The following is a 17,718-nucleotide window of genomic DNA, read 5'->3' as shown; positions in this document are numbered from 1 at the left end:
TGACATGTACATTGTGCATCTTTTCTACGTGACAACAAATCACATTTACATTTGTATTACAATTCATTTGGCAGACGCTTTTATCCAGAGCGACTATACAAGTAGTTTTTTACAGTGACACATTACTGCAGAGCAATCAGGGGTAAGGTGTCTTGCTCAAGGGCACTTCAGTCATGACCTGCTGACACTGAGATTAGAACCAGCAACCTTCTGATCACAAGACCAACCCTCTAACCATTAGGCTGACCCCATCACATAAAGCAATGGAAATATTGAATGACATAGAAACTGGTGTTTGATTAACCTTGCATTGCAATCATGAGAATTGATCATTTATTTTTTTGTAAAGCTCCTGCAGAACTAAAACGAACACCGTGACTGTTATTTGATCAGATAAACACAGTAGTTCTAGTTGTGGGTTAAAGATTTCTAATGTGGAGATGATGTTTTCATTGACGTCTTTACCTCTTCTGTCTCCCGTCAGGTGTCCAGAGAAGTGTCATAATGTCTCTTCTCAACGGCACTGAAGACAACATCTCCATCTCTGCCTGGACCTCACGATCCTCATCATCTGTTCTCCCTCCATCCCCGTCTCCGTTCATCCCTCAGTCTAACTGCTCCGTGTCTTCATCTCCCTCGTCTCCGCCGTATAACTTCTATGCTGTGTTGTTGGTGTTGTTGATCTTCTGTGGTGGTGTTTGGCAATGTGCTGGTGTGTGTGGCTGTGTCCAGAGAAAAAGCTCTGCAGACAACGACCAACTACCTCATCGTGTCTCTGGCCGTGTCTGATATGCTTTTGGCCACGCTGGTGATGCCCTGGGGCGTCTATCTGGAGGTCAGTCCACACGTCTGAGATCTGATCACAAAACCATAAACAATCCAGTTTCTCACAGTCTTTAATGCATATATAAATACAGATAACAGGCAGGTAAAACATCTTATGAGCTTGATCTGTGTCAGGTTGTGGGTGAATGGAGGTTCAGTCGGATTCACTGTGATGTTTCTGCTCACTCTGGATGTGATGATGTGCACCGCCAGCATCCTGAACTTATGTGCCATCAGCATTGACAGGTGACGCTTCTCATCTCATTCACATCACACAATGATTCTCACGAACACTCCTGCAGGAACTTTTCTGCTGATTCTGAGTGTTCTCACATGTCTCTCCTCATTAAAAGCAGCGCTGGGAATGTGCCCGCAATATTGAGAGATAAACATGAATAACTGGGAAACATTTGAACTGAGTGAGAGTCAGTCATGATTTCTCAATCTTCATACTTTTGAACAAATTAAAGAGAAAAATCATAAAAGAAACGTGACTCATGGATTTGGTTTCTGACTTCTGATGGCTGTCTCTATTCAAACTCTCTTTTCATTTTTAACCAGTTCATGAACAGAAATGATTTTTTATTCATTTCCACAAGCCGTTTGATTTTGACAGGTCACAATATTGAATAGTGAAAAAGAAATAAGAGAGATTTGATTATTCAGAAAGAAAAGCATCTGACTGTTATCAAAGGCACTTCTAATGTATTTATGCATTTGGCAGACGCTTTTATCCAAAGTGACTTACATTGCATTATCCTTTACATTTATACATAGATATCTGCAATCCCCTGAGATCCAACACACAACCTTATGTTATTAACACAATGATCTTACCACTGAGATTACAGGAAATTTACATTCAGTCATTTAGCAGATGCTTTTATCCAAAGTGACTTACAGAGAGTTCAGGGAGCAATAAGTGATATGTGATAAAAGATCAATAATACAATAGGTGCTAATACAAAGATACTAGTTTCAACAAAAGCCAGAACGATACCTGTTGAGAGAAGAGAGAGGGTTAGTGTATGTGCTTTTTTGCCATTTGTTGTTGTTGTTAAAATAAAGTCTGCATGACACGGAAGTTGCGATTTACTTCTTTCCTTTATCAGGATGTGTATCCGAGGAAAACGGCTTCTGAAATTAGAAAAATAAAGTAAGGCGGAGCTTTACTTTGCCCTTACCTTTTTGATTGGTTTGTTGTAAGTTGGGAAGGCTTAAGATGCCTGGCCATTGGACAGTGAGTATAGTCCCACCTCTTTTTTATTGCTGACGTCATGTGGTGAAGAGTTGTTGTTGAGAGGGGGAGGAGCTTAACGTTTTTGATTAAAGATTGTGCAGATGAATAAAAAATTATAATGGTGTGCACGGATAAATCATTTATAATAATCACAGCAACACTGTGTAAAATGGACGAGACGTTTAGCCGAGGTCTTGACTCCCTGTGGTCATTAATGATAGTAGGGGTGTAACCCGGTGTCCTGCCCAGATTCCCTCCGCTGACCCTTGTCAATTATGGCCTCCTGATCCCCCCCCACCCTCTGAATTGGCTCTGTATGTCTCTCCTCTCCATCTGTAGCTGGTGTGTGGTCAGCGCACTGTGCAAAACACTTTCACGGTGACTTTAAAGTATTTCTATAAAACCTCTTATTTGTTTTTTATAAACCATCGTTTCATCAAACAGCATATCTTAATGAAGAAACTAATACCACAAAACATGATTTGAAATGTAATATTTGTGTCTAACAGATATAGTGTAATGTGATGTGTTGTACACATGCAGGTATACGGCTGTGGCCATGCCCTTACTGTACAACACACGGTACAGCTCCAGGAGACGAGTGGCACTCATGATCGCTGCCGTCTGGTTTCTCTCACTTGCCATTTCATGTCCACTGCTGTTCGGTCTCAATAACACAGGTACAACATTCACATAAGCACACACAAACATGCACACACACACACACAAACATTTCTACATCAGTATCTTCTGAAAGTGCTCATGCTGTTCAGTTTTCTTTCTTTAGCACAATTTGAATATGTTGCTCACATACAGTAAATCGGCTGAAGATAAGCACACACTGTGAAGTGAGGAATGGTTTTGTTTATTTTGATGCATGACACACAGCTTTACATACTGTAAACACAACACAGTTTCAGTCATGAGTTTCATCTCGTTGGTGTCTTAGAGAATCAGTAATAACGACTGAAATAAATGTTGTTTGTGAGTTCTGGTTGTGAAATATCTTCAGGATTTCTTTGTATTTTTATGAAATGTGAAAGGATATAAGAACACAACTAAATGCCATTCATCTCATCTCACTGTATCGTTGTAGTCCTGCTCACAGACTCAACACTGTACATTTATACGTGTCCATTTATCAGACACTTTTTTTGGAGTGAAGAATTTAGACCTTGAGAGTCAAACCGAACTCTTTGAATCCTCTCTGACTGACAGTGTGTGTAAGTCAACATTAAGAGAGCGGGTCTGTAAGCCATCCATTCACTGCTGTGACATCTAAGAACAATAATCACCGTTGACAATAATGAGAATAATAATGAAGTCTCAAGCCGTTGTTTCAGCTCTCTCTCCATCTCTCAGCGAGTCAGGAAGGGAGAGATTGCAGTTTCGCTGATCCGGCGTTCGTGGTTTACTCATCCGTCGCATCGTTTTACGTGCCTTTCATCGTGACACTGCTGGTGTATGTGCAGATCTGCGTGGTTCTGCGCAGACGGGGCAGACGCACAGCACCTTCACGCAGACACGGCCTTCATCCAGAAACTGGAGATGGACAGGGACGTCGCAAAGTACACACATTTCACTATGAGTTTATATGAAACCTGCTCAGAAACCGGAAATAGAATGTCTTTGATAAAGCAATTTCTTTTTGTGTCTGCGTGTGTGTTTGTCAGAATAAGTGTACTCATCCCGAGGACGTCAAGTTGTGTACTGTCATCGTGAAGCCGCCCAGAGATGCTCCACAGAGCAAGAAAGTGGTGAGAAACTCTTCATACTGACTCTTGCTGAAGGTAAACAGGTGTGAATGGGCGTATGCGTCTCTGCTTTGCAGACGTTGGCGACGGAGACGCTGGTTCATCCACTGGAGGGGGAGCCTGTGTGTTTTCTGAGTCAGGAGAGAGAGCAGACGCAGCGGCCGGGACGAGCTAAAATCTCTCTCTCGGTGTCTGTAGCGCCCAGCCCCTGCTCCATGCGCTCGGCCCCGGACCCTCGCAGGACCACCCTGCAGGAGAACATGCGCGGAGGGCAGGGGTGGAGAGAGAAACATGCGGAAAGAGAGAAAGCAGATACAGCCAAAGAGAGAGCGAGAGGAAGATTATCACAACAGAAAGAGAGAAAGGCCACTCAGATGCTGGCTATTGTTTTAGGTGAGAGAGAAACACAGCCGCAGAACAAATGAAGAGAGCGTTCCAGATGTTCATGAAATCATCATTTCTAGATGCGTTGTGGTCATTTCAGTCCAGTGTTTGTTGAATTTCACTTAAAGTCATCCAACGGCAATGTGAAAGACTTCAGACACATGAAAACTGGCATTAAATACAGCTTATCACATAAAGAGAATCATTTCTCAACTTTTTGTAAATTCGAGAAAATTCTAAATGTAGAAACATGAGTGATGAATCAACTGATACAAATCTTTTCATTTTCTGAAAACAAATGCACATTGAAACAATATTTTTACTTGATATTTCCGTTGTTAACAGAAGAAGCGAAAATGCTCATTTTACCAAAACGCATACCTAGAAAAACCGATGTTTACATCTAGCGCTTTCCATAACAATGATCTTCAGCCGTTTTTTGAGCTAATAATCAGATTGACATGTTTGACCGCGAGCACAGATGAGATGGTTCATGTGTGTTTGTGTGTCTGCAGGCGTGTTCATCATCTGCTGGCTGCCGTTCTTTCTGACACACGTGTTGAAGGCTCACTGCGGCACCTGCTGCATCTCTCCGTCTCTCTACAGCGCCGTCACCTGGCTCGGGTACCTGAACAGTGCCGTCAACCCCGTCATCTACACAACATTCAACATCGAGTTCCGCAAGGCCTTCATTAAAATCCTGCACTGCTGACAGACAACTCAATGACAATCATATGGACAAACTGAAGAGAAGCTTTGGAATTGATGCGTCTCTTTTCTGTGGAACAGAAGGTTTTCTTATTGTGCCGTGAACACGTCTGTTGAGGTGCACTATACCTTTAACACGTACTTTACACTAAATGTAATCACTTTTACACTTCTTCGTCTTTTCTTCTGAACTGCTTGAGCACGATGTAATGTGTACAATGCTGTAAATAACATGAGGTGAATGGAGAGCACTTAAACTTTAAATTAAGAATGAATGCTGTGTAAAGAAATGACCTGCAGGTGATTTGTAGATTCATTATGGTATGTTCATCATTTCTCAATGCTTTGTACACCATCTTAGATGGATTTTTGAGATGACAGATCTTCATGTGTTTACACAATTACACTCATTTGTTTCTAGTTTTATTTCTAGGAGAAGCATCTGAGTTGATACGTTAATGAAACCCAACTGAGAGATCCATCTTTTCCTTAAGAATCTGCCCAAAGGAAGTCTCAGAAAGGAACATTCAAAAAGGTGCATAAAGAACCTTTAACATCTGAAGAACCATTCTGTTTCACAAAAGGTTCTTCTGATGATAAAAAAGTAAGAAAGAGATGTTTCTTTGACTGAATGGTTCTTTGTGGAACCAAAAATGGGATGGCATCGCTGTGAACAACGTTTTAAGCGCCTTTATTTTGAAGAGTGTACTCTTTGGAAAGTCTTTTATCATTTCTAAATGAGAAGGTTAAAAGCATCATGTAAAGTAATCGAAGTGAAAAATAAAGTGTATGACTGCTGGTGCTTGTGTTTCTCTAAAGGATGAATGTGAGATTGTGTTAATGTCACGATGAGACCGCTGTGGTGAATAACACAATGTGACCCTGTAATGTGATCGGCAGGTAAATGCTCACCTGAGGCGAAACAGGATTCACGCTCACAAGCATTCACACTTCTTCCATCACATCTGTCCTGTCTTTGTTTTAATACGATAGTGAATCTAGACATAAGACGTAAGTGATGAGAGCTGTGATCAAGTAAACGCACATGCTGAGTCACTGGGACGGCTGTATATTTCACCCTCAGTCGCTCAACTCTGACCCGGTCCAACAATAATCTGCATGCATTTTTCATCAGCCCGTGAGCTGCTATCTATTACAGCCGATCTGCTGCTGAACGCTCTTCATCATGTTCTTCTGTTGACGTGCTTTTACATTCTCATTCCTGCTTGCCGTCCAGATCTTCTGTTCTCTCATGTCGTCTGAACTGAACACGATGACCTCGTGTCTTTAAACACACGCTCATGTGACACATCTGATCATGGCATTTGCACAGGTAAGAATAAAACCTTCTCAAGCTGTTATTAAAGTTTACCGTGTCATTTTTGATCAGATGGGTGAAAATGACGGTTCTGGAACTACTCATTTATTACAGTTTTTCTCAATGGCTTTGGCTCATTTCTCGATTGAGACTTAACTTTCTCTAAACTGTAAGTTCAATGGTCACAACTGTTTGCTGGAACATCAAAACTCTATTGCGTGTCTGCCAAATGATTCAAAACGTTTAGTTTTTGCTTCAAAGGCCAGCTATTTTGTCAGACAATTGGCCAGAGCCACCAAAATAGAAAGTGTTTTTATTATCTTATGAGCCGTACTTATCAAAATGTTCACAATGGCAACATGGGAAAAACATTTTATATACAAATATAATTTATGAAACTGACTTTTTACTGTAATCTGCAGAAATGTTCTAAAGCTTACAGTAGGTAAAGGTTTACTGCGAATAATCAGTACTGTAGTACCCAGAAAAAGATAAACAACCGATTAATTTGTGTGTAAATGTGTTTTTTATACTGTATTTTCTACAGTAAATGTTTTATACATGTTACAGTAAACACAAGAATTGTTACACATAATGACATCCATGAAAATCTCCCCTACAGTGATGACTGTACCTGTCATGTCTTCACAAGCAGCATTCATGGCATCTAACTCATACATTTGATTTTGTGAACTTCAAAAAAAGTCCTTTCAGTTATAAACGTACGATATTCACGGGATATACAGTACACTTGCATGCCTTATAGATTTTGATAACTGAATGGATCATTTTGCACGTGATGCTTCACACAATGAAATAATGTTCAGAAGTTTTGAAGACATTGACAGTTTCACTGAGAATCAGCTAATCCGTTTTGATCAACAAGCTATATGCTTTAGTTATCGTATATTGTTGAGAATTGTACCTAAGCTTTTGTACACACGTGCCAAAAAACATGCAATTTGCCTGAATCGATAAGAAACTCAAGAAACTAATAGCTCAGAGACCCAAACTTATTGTAAAGTCTCAATGGAAAAATAAGCCAAAGCGATTGAGAAAATTCAATGCACACCCTCCAGCCAATCAGAGTCCAGTATTTAAACAGACCATGGTATAATTGCTTTAATTGACCCTACAGGTTTGAGTAAAGAATCCACATATGAGATGTACGGTACAAAATGGACAAAACACTCAAATATTTGAAGTATTTATTTGTGAAGTCGAGACACGTGTGAATAAGATGTGATATTTTCTCTGAGCAGACTCTCCTAAATTGTGTTTTATGAAGCTATGGAGAATAAATCAATGTTTTTTTCAATGTGTTTAGGGTTTCTCTAAAATAAGTCCAGCAAAGGACGAGAGTGAATCTCTGAAGATCTTTCCATCATGTCTTCAGACCTCCTCTGGGATTCCTCCACATGTGCCATTAAATCCACCACCCGTGACAGACGGAGGTCTTCCGCCTACACATCTCTCTCCTCATCTCTCCTCGTCTCCTGTCTGTCTCCAGCTGTTGAGAGTTTCTGAATTACCCCCGTTCACACTGTCTGTGATCATGCCACATCTTCTCATGATTCCTCCTCCTGCTCAAGACCCCTCCGCTGACTCCAAGACCACCTCAAAACACGAAGAACTCGATCTACAGGATGGTGACATCACTGTTGCCGTCTCCGCTGATGACAAAGGTGCACAGACACAAGTCCAAATCCATAGTAAAGAATGATGTGTTTTTAAATTCATATCATTTCGATATCAAAACATCATGTGCCTGATACACAGAAAGAGCAGAAGAGGATCTTCATCACTTTGTTTGATCAAATGTTGTTTAGTTTTCCAATAAATAAAAAACATTTTTGTGCAAATATTTGACGTGTTGGTGTGTGTTTATGTTTCTTGTGTTCTGTGTTTGTCACAGATGTCTCCGGGTTCAGATTCTGTCCGGCACGGCTGGCATTCATAGCAGCCCTCATACCCGCAGTCATCATCCTCACCACCTGTGTCACCATCACAGGTACAAAACACACCTGAAAACAACGGCGGGCGACAGTTCATGAAGTTTTGTGATGTGTAATGTGTTTTCTTCATTAGTGAAGTTTGTGTGTTTCCCGGATGAATCACGAGACGTTTACACGAGCGCTGGTGACAAACAGAACTGCAGCATCACACAGACGCCCTTCTTCTCAGTCAAATCTCCATCGACTCTCACTGTCAACATCACCGCAGGTACAGTCAGCCTATCAAGTCAAGTCAGCTTTATTTATATAGCGCTTTTTACAATTTTCATTATTACAAAGCAGCTGTACAAGAAAACATTGACTATAAGTAAAACATAAAAGGTTATGGAAGTCAAAACACAGGTCAAATATCAGACACACAATAAATTCCTATATGCAGTGTTCATTAAATAAGACTATCAAATTCTAGCAGCCCCCCCGGCCAGGCAAACAGTGCAAAACAGTATGCAAACGGTGGCGAGGAACCCAAAACTCCATTGGAGGAGAAAAAACAACCTCAGAGCGGAGATCTGCTGTCACATGTCTGAAACGTCTTCATAACTTTTCATCTGACTTTTGCATAGTAGCTCAGGAGATGTGATGGAGTTCAGAGTTAGTCTCAGATGTTTCTCTTAAAATAACTTACAGGAGAAATAAACAGAACATTTAGTCTGGAGGTGTAAATGAAGGTCAAATAATCTGGATTTGAGAAAATGTGATGAGAAATGTTTGAGTTCATGTTGAGAGATCTTTACTAATATTGACTTTTGATTGCAGACGAGACGGAGCTGAGCTCAGTTTGACACGTTGTTGACATCTCTTCTCAAACTCTCTTTTTCTTAAATATCTGAGACACACATGAGACTTAAACAAGTTTCCATTTGCTCTCCATTGAATCTCATTGACGGATAGAAATCATCTAGAAATAACAGTTTCAATGAAATGTCCTAAATCACAACTAATACGCTCTCACTATTATCATAAACATTTACTCAGTAACTTATAATCACAGTAAGTGAATGCAGTTGTGACACGTCAGAGGAGAACTGGTCCTCCCGGCTGAGTCTGGTTTCTCTTGAGGTTTCCTTCTCCATTTATTTATCATTGGAGTTTGGGCTGTAATGGCTCGCTCACCACTGATATTAGATTAGTTTAAAGGTTCGGTAGATTCTGTCGACATCGCTTTATTGGAATGATCTTGCTTGTTCTACAATCACTTTGCACTTTTAGGGTTCTCAAGCTGTACGTCTGTCGCTCTCATGTTTCTCATCTTGTCAGATTGCTCCTCATCGATGAGCGGCGGGTCTCGTGAGACACGTATTGTTGGCGGTACTGAGGCTGTGAGGGATCAGTGGGGGTGGCAGGCCAGTTTACATTGGCAGGGTAAACACATGTGTGGAGGAGCTATCGTCACCTCCCGATGGGTCATCACAGCCGCGCATTGCTTTATACAGTGAGTAGAAACGACATCAGAATCAAGCTCACCTTTTATCTCCGTTAAAGAAACTATTAAAAATGAATAATAAAGCAAACAAAGGATAAAAAAAACATGTTTGAATAAAACAATCTCAGTAAACTACAGTGACTTGAATATAAGGAGTTAGATTTGATGTCTTTCTTTCATACTGTACACACACACATATTTCCTGTATTTTAAATAATGTATGATGTTTGCATAAACACGCACACAAGGGTTAAATCATGATTATTGTGAGACATCTTACCATTCATTGGCTGTTGTCTGGTGTCATGTGACAGAAAAAACATGATGGAGGAATCTGATTGGGTGGTGGTGATTGATACTGTGAGCGTGTCTGATCCGTCTCATGGCAAACGCTATAACACACTAGAGATACACCCTCACCCTGAATTCTCAGAGGACACCAACGACTACGACCTGTGTTTGCTGCGCACGCAGTCTGACATGATGATGGCAGGTACAGAAGACCAGTTTTATTCAACAGTCTTTCCTTCAAACATTATTGATTGATTCAAGTTTCAACAGAGCAACTGTATATATTTCTTGTCTATGAGTTGAGTATGAACAATGAATGAACGAAATGTCCTGAGTGATGTTGTCATTACCATCCCAGCACGTTTTAGAGAACACTTGAGAAACCATAAAAGAAAGTTACTTATGGAAGAAACCTATCTGCGTTCATTTCTTTAAACTGATTTATTGAAGCACGTCATCTCAAATTCTCCACTGAAATGCAAGCAGATGTGTTGTGTGTTGTTTAGATGGTGTGAGACCGGTGTGTTTACCCCATGAGAGGGATTCTTTTCCACCCGGATCCTCGTGTTGGGTCACAGGTTGGGGTTACACACGTGAAGGAGGTTAGGACACATCATTACACACCCCTGAGACTCAGATACACTTCATCCATCCAGCGTTGTTCTTCAACAGGTTCTCTGTCGTCACACCTGAGACAGGCTCTCGTTCAGGTCATCGATCAGTCGTTGTGCTCGCGGTCTTTCGTCTATGGATCCCAACTCACTCCCAGAATGCTTTGTGCAGGTGTGATGGAGGGAGGAGTGGACTCGTGTCAGGTAAACATATTTCACTCGTGTTGGGGTTGACCCTCATCATTGTTGTGCATGAGTCTGTAACAGCCCATCACGACGGCTGACGTTTGGATGATGATGTTGTGTGATTGTGCGTCAGGGTGACAGTGGCGGTCCTCTGGTGTGTAAAACTGAAGCGGGTGACTGGAGGATGGCTGGTGTGGTGAGCTGGGGTGAAGGTTGTGGACGACCCAACAAACCGGGCGTCTACACTCGACTCACTCAACTTCTGCACTGGATGGATCTGTACATCAATGTGTGGGTGCAGTAGAACATCACTGTGAAAAACTAAAGCACTTTCATCCAAAATCATATTAGACCCTTTCCTTTTGCAGCAGGTTGGCCAGTAACATACTGTAGATTTAATACAGTCCGATTAGTACTGTTAATCAAGATTAAAACACTTTGACTTTTGAGATTCAAAATGAGCAAGAAGAGCTCAGCGACAGCAACACTGCAAAAAATGACATTCTTGCCAAGCATTTTTCTCTTCTCTTCTGTAAAAATAAAAAAACATCTTCAATTACGATACATACATATCAAGAAAAGTGATCCAAGATATTTAGTCTTCTTTTACGAAAGAATAATAGGTAAACTAGGTAAATTTAATATTAAAACAAAATTGTGCATTAAATCTATAGTACGTTACCGAAATTACAGCAAAGTTTTACAGTGTATATATATATATATATATATATATATATATATATATATTTATGTAATTTATTGGCAACAGTTTGTTCAAAGATAAATTAATATTAAACATTAACAAGTCTTTATCGCCTCATTCAAAGCATTCTGGGAACCAGAAATACACATAAAGCTTTTTCTGTTTGTTTAAATTTTGTTTCCCAGAATGCTTTTTTTCTGTTAAGATAAACACTTGTTGCCAGTAAATTACAATTGACAGTAAATGAATGGCAAACTGCTGTCAGTGATACTGTAATTTCTACAGAAGTTTTTACAGTGCAGATGAAATAACACACATTTTCATATCCACATTTTCCTTGTTTTAAATAAATATCCATGCTTTTTAATCCAACAATGTCCATTAACATTTATGATATGTTTTATTACAGGAACACAGTGGATTCTCATTGACATACTGAGTATTTTTTATCGTGTGTCTGTCCTCTGTTGAATAAGAAATAAAAACAAATGTAAGTCCTGAGTGGTGTAGTTCATATGTTTATAAACAATAGTGTTTGTAGTCAGAAACAGATGCGTTTTTCTACTTAAATAAGAGCTAGAAGGGTTGGTCAATCTCATGAATATTAATGAGAACGTAATGACGTCACCCGAAACCCGCCCAATTCTCGTTTATCAACTGCGCACGCTCTCCGTGGTGTCTAAAGCCACCAAAATAACTCATAAACAATCACACGGTACATTTATATTTATATATATATAGTATCTCTATATAGAGCTGTGCGTTCATCACATCTGACTGAAGCGTTCGCGAGACCGGTAATGTTTCTGACTTTGATAAGGCGCGCGCGCGCTTGATCACGGAAGAAGGGGCGGTTTGAGCGCACGCGAGAGATCAGATCAGATCAGACTGTCGTTAGTCCGGTTTGAGTCTAACGCGTGAGAATGATCGCGTGTGTGCTGTTAAACAGACTGAGTTCCGCAGCAGCTGTGAGCTGCAAACTGACGCTTACCGATCCCGTCAGACGCGTCGCGTTCTCTCAGCGTTCAGCGCGATATTACAGTGCGTTCATGGCGTCTACGGCTCCGATCTTCAGACAGGTGAGATTATAACACACTTTAACCTCTGTCTGTCTGTCTGTCTGTCTCTCTGTCTCTCTCCCTACAAACATTTACTTTCTACATTATTTGAGCAGTTTAAGTGACTGTGTGTTTTGTTTATCGGAAGTGTTGCAATTTGTCACGGGACGGTATGAGATTTTGGCGATATTATAACCTTTAAAAAATATCACGGTGTCGCGGTATTTCTATTACAATATTAAAGTGTGTTATTTCCAAATATCTGCGTATAAAAAAAAACTTTTAAACTGGACAAAATACATTTAGGTTTGAAGCAACATATAGAACATGTGTGTCAGGTAAAAATAATGCCTTTAAATTACAATATTCTTTCAAAACAAATATTTGCGTCATATATATTAGACATAAACATCAAATATTGAATAACAGGGTTAAATTGTATTTTTCTGTAAACACAGCTCATACCTTAGAAACGGTATCACGGGACATTTGAGTGGCTTGAAGCCTTTACTCATTTAAACCTCGGTATACCATCAAACCGTATAAAGCCTGGTTGCAGAAATTTGTACCTAATATGAGGCATAAATGAACAAATATGATGTTTGATGTGTTGCATAATAACGAAGACACGACATGAAACATATATGTTTCCAGAAACAAAATCATTTACAAACACACAGTTACAGCGGAGTTTAGGTTTGTTTTCGTTGTTCTTTGTAACAACTTACATGAAGTAAATAAACAAAGACATTGTTACAAACTAATGAAATGATTGAAGATACAAATACATTTGTATGTAAATCAGAGTAGAGTTTATTTTCCAGAAGATTTTTGTGTTTACATGTAAAATGTTTTTGCACGACACGATATCAAAGCAACTGTCTACATGTCTGTACAACTTTCAACTAGCAGCAGTTAATCACTGATTCTGGCACTTCTGCTGTCAAAGTGTGTGATTGATGTTGATGTTTTTACTGTAGTAACAGGAGTTATTTTGAATCCATTGTGTGTGTTCAGCTGACTCACTGTGACTCTCTCTCTCTCTCTGTCTCTCTCTCTCTCTGATGATGATGATGATGATGATGTTGTTGCTATAGCTGTTTGAAGCTGAGAGCAGCACGTACACATACCTGCTGGCTGATGCAGACACCAGAGAGGCGGTGCTCATTGATCCTGTGCTGGAGACTGTGGACAGAGACCTGAAGCTCATCACTGAACTGGGCCTGACGCTCAAAGTCGCCTGTAAACATCATCATCACACACACACGTGTTGTGTTTCAATGCAATAGACATAAACAACCCAACTCTCAGACAAACGTTCAGCATTTTTACATTTTCATATAAACATGATTTTATTTGATTTATAAGCTGTTTTCCTCATGGGGCCCAAAAATTTAAAAAAGTATTAAAGATGAGGTAACACGCAGGTTCTGCATCCTAATTAATCTTGGGTACCTATAGAGTTGTATTGCATACGTCGTATCTTCCAAGACTATTTCGTCTAGATTCAGCTGTACGATTCATTTTTCCGGAAAAACTTGAGCTGTGGAGGCGTGCAGGGGGGCGGAACCACAGCACGAGCACACAATGCATCTTCGCATTATTCCTGCATAACTGTTGATTCACTATAAAGCACAATAGAGTTTGTGTTGTTTACATTATGCCGTGCCGTTTGCCAACAAAACACAGACATATGACTCAGTTTGACTTACTGTTCATGTCCGACATCTTTTAGCGCTCGGAGTATTGTCCAATAAGGGACTAAGAACACTTGTTACGAACCGGGAATCCATGTTGGAAAAAAACGTTCCTGTACGGAGGGTGTGGAGCACAGAAATACGGAGTTATACCTTTTTGACCTCTAAAGCTTTATCTCTAGTCTAAATAGAGCTTTTATTAAAACTATACTGCAGAAACAACTGTTATAAAATGTGTACCTTTGTACCTGTTAATGAAATCTCTTCCAGACTCTCTAAGGCCCCGCCTTCTGAGCCACACACCTTTAGAAATGAAGCTTTCACATAAACTAAAGCATTGAAGTCCTTCATTTGATTCAGAAACTCTCAACAGCGTCTCACACAGAATCAAAAAACAGTCATCTTAGGTCCTGTAGGTCAGTTTCTCTGATGATGATGTGTGTGTTTTCTGTCAGTAAACACTCACTGTCATGCGGATCACATCACTGGGACGGGACTGCTGAAGAAGAACGTGTTTGGACTGAAGAGCGCCATCTCCAAACACAGCGGAGCCGCAGCAGACATTCAGCTCTCAGAGGGACACCGCATCACTTTTGGAAAACATGTAAGAAACGTTACACAAACACATTCACAACATCATGTTGTTTGTGTGATTTTTCTCTGCTAACAAATTAAACGCATATTGTTCCCCAAATCTTTTCTTCATTTGTGTGATGTCTTTGAGTGTCGTGAAGTAGCGAAATATTTATTTCACATGTTTTAATAAATATTTATTCTAAATGTTATAGATTATCGTGTGCGCATCACATTTGTTTAACTGTGAATCTTGCGGCTCGCTTTAGCTAAATGTGTCCAGAGACGTAAAGGTCAAACGTTTATTTTAACTGATGATTATGAGGGCACATGAAATTAAAAAAGAAAATGAACCACATTGATAAGCTATTTATTAACTAAAAATGCAGCAATATTTCATAGAAAATAAGAATTGTCATTTTTTATTTCACTGGGACTTTAAAAACAGATGCACACCAGCCCACGGAGCCTGATAGTCAGTACATGCCTGGAGTGAGATGTGAAGCGCTGATGGTCATCATGACGTCTCTTATCATGTCATAACTCTTGATCTGTTCAGAATCTGACGGTGTTGGAGACTCCTGGACACACAGACGGTTGTGTGACGTATGTCACTGAAGATCACAGTATGGCCTTCACCGGTGACACTCTGCTCATCAGAGGCTGCGGACGAACCGATTTTCAACAAGGTCACTAGATTATAACACTAGAATCTTTTTATTCCAAATAGTTTTCTGCAGTTTATGATAATCAGTTTATATCATCGCCAAATGAAAAGCACATTCAAATTCTGTCATTAATATGTTAAAATCTATTTGAATATATAGCAAATTTTCAATATATTGCTCAATCCTAAAAGCTGTTGGTGTATGCTTCAGGTTTAATTAGTTATATGGATTTGTTGTACTGTAAGTGTCCACACGATGGCAGTGCAGTAATACCCTTTCTGTCTCTCATCTCAGGCTGTCCTAAGAAATTGTACGAGTCCATCCATAAGAAGATTTTTACACTACCTGGGAGCTGTTTCATTTATCCCGCACATGACTACAAGGGTACAGGGATTTTATTATCAATTATTACTATTCCAGGAACAGACACACTCGCACAATATAAATCTAGATTAAAGACACTTATTAACAGCCAAGCATTCACTTCATGCATAATATGCTAAATAAACCAGCGGGAGACGCTGACATTAGATATTATTTATTAGAATAATTTAACTTGTTATATAAACAAATGTGCTGTGTTTTACCTTTTTTGTGTTTTTCGGTTTCTTATTTTCCCCTGAAAGGTGCACATTGTGAAAAATGCTATATAGATTGAATTGAATTGAATTGTGTAAGTTTTTATTCCATTCAATGAGCAAGATGAGTGTACTGTTGTTATACATTAAAACAAGATGAAGGAGTTGGCCAACAATATTACAAAGTGATGTTAGTTTAAACCCTGTAAAATTGAGTTTATACATATAAAAACACAAAGCAACACATTCTCTCCTGTGAAAAGACATGTAGATCTCAACCAGACGCTGTGCAATTTACTGGCATAAAAAACCTTGATTTTAGCAATTAGAAAAATCTAGCCATTATCGTCCAGGACCAAACTATCTACCAGCTCTTTGGTGTGTTGTTTATTTCCAGGTCAGACGGTGTCCACTGTGGACGAGGAGAAGAAATGTAATCCACGCCTGACAAAATCACTGGATGAGTTCGTGAACATCATGAACAATCTGAATCTACCCAAACCCAAGAAAATAGGTACAGCACTGATTTCTTCTGGTTGATATAATGACAGGATGAGTAATGACATGTTGAGTAAATCCGGTCCTGACAGGTGATTATATTCCGGTCTGACCGGATGAGCTGTGGCATGTCACTAACGTAAATCCTTTTCCTCCAGACCAAAACCTCGCCTGAAAAGTTCATATTTTAATACGTGTTTATGTCTTAAATCCACAGATATATCCGTGCCTGCAAACCTGGTGTGTGGACTTCATGATGTTTGAATGATTTAATAGTGATGTTTTACTACTACAGCGCAAATATACATTTGACAATAATTGCCTTTAAAGAAAACTGAGATTATTGTTGCATTGAGCTCAAGTGATGTGGGGGGTAAAGGAACGAAGGATAAATTACATTATGTCTTTATCTTCCCCTCTGTTTTATACTGTTTTTCAACTCCTATTCTATACATCAGCCCTGAATCAGAGAAAAATAATGACTAAATATTCCTGTTCTCTATGCTACACAAACACGTCAGAAATGTCTTTATGCTTGAGATTATCAGAGTTCAACTGCGATCTTAAATCTTATTTGTAATCTTAATTAGATGCTAAACTAATGTCATGATTTATTAAGGGAACTATCTAATAAATCATATTTAATCTTTGTAATAAATAAGTTTTGTGAAACCACCGCTGTGTGTGTGTGTCAAGTCAACTTTATTTATAAAGCACTTTTTACCATTTTCATTGTTACAAAGCAGCTGTACATGAAACATATTTGACTGTAAGCAAAACATATAAAGTTACATTTACATTGAGTCATTTAGCAGATGCTTTTATCCGAAGTTCAGGGAGCAAAAAGTGATATGTCATAAAAGAGCAACAGTACAATAGGTGCTTATAGTTATACGAGAAAAAACTAAAACGGTGAAAACACAGAAGACAGACACACCGATTCAAACACACACATATGTACACACACACACACACACAGTGGTTATCACTGAGAATCACACATTTAAGATAATAGAGAGAGAAACAGATCAAATATTAAACACACTATAAATTCCTTTATGTGATATGAGTTAAGTTCTAAAGTGATCTCTTTGAGATGAGAAGTGGTCTCTTCCCTCTGAATAACACACAGGACAGACAGTCGGCTGGAAACAACACCTGTGTGATTTGCAAGTGAAATCAGGTGGA

At 39.4% G+C, this 17,718-nt stretch overlaps 2 protein-coding genes across 2 annotated transcripts; both read left to right on the top strand.

Annotated features, from left to right (window-relative positions):
* Positions 1-504: 504 nt before the first annotated feature.
* drd2l (dopamine receptor D2 like) lies at positions 505-5,709 on the top strand (the record flags this gene model as incomplete). The annotated part of the gene is given in 9 exon segments (XM_079468969.1): positions 505-690; positions 692-835; positions 961-1,002; positions 1,004-1,071; positions 2,609-2,745; positions 3,428-3,633; positions 3,739-3,822; positions 3,897-4,212; positions 4,719-5,709. Coding segments are annotated over 9 exon segments (1,380 nt in total). The 3' UTR covers positions 4,916-5,709.
* Positions 5,710-12,057: 6,348 nt separating this feature from the next.
* Positions 12,058-17,235, top strand: ethe1 (ETHE1 persulfide dioxygenase). Its single transcript, XM_079470566.1, has 7 exons — positions 12,058-12,537; positions 13,614-13,758; positions 14,669-14,817; positions 15,346-15,475; positions 15,749-15,838; positions 16,430-16,546; positions 16,748-17,235. The coding sequence occupies exons 1-7, from the start codon at positions 12,382-12,384 to the stop codon at positions 16,792-16,794; spliced, it is 834 nt and encodes a 277-aa protein (XP_079326692.1). The 5' UTR covers positions 12,058-12,381; the 3' UTR covers positions 16,795-17,235.
* The last annotated feature ends 483 nt before the right edge of the window (positions 17,236-17,718 follow it).

Source organism: Barbatula barbatula, assembly GCF_947034865.1.
Source record: "Barbatula barbatula genome assembly, chromosome: 12".
In the NCBI taxonomy this organism is placed as follows: domain Eukaryota; kingdom Metazoa; phylum Chordata; class Actinopteri; order Cypriniformes; family Nemacheilidae; genus Barbatula; species Barbatula barbatula.
The sequence above is the reverse complement of the archived record's forward strand: the minus strand, read 5'-3'. Positions and strand labels throughout refer to the sequence as shown.

Excerpts from the sequence above, each read along its gene's own strand:
- ethe1 (XM_079470566.1), top strand. The coding sequence starts at position 12,382 with ATGATCGCGTGTGTGCTGTTAAACAGACTGAGTTCCGCAGCAGCTGTG. Across the intron at positions 15,476-15,748 it reads ACGAACCGATTTTCAACAAG|GCTGTCCTAAGAAATTGTAC; the intron begins GTCACTAGATTA and ends CTCTCATCTCAG. Across the intron at positions 15,839-16,429 it reads TCCCGCACATGACTACAAGG|GTCAGACGGTGTCCACTGTG; the intron begins GTACAGGGATTT and ends GTTTATTTCCAG.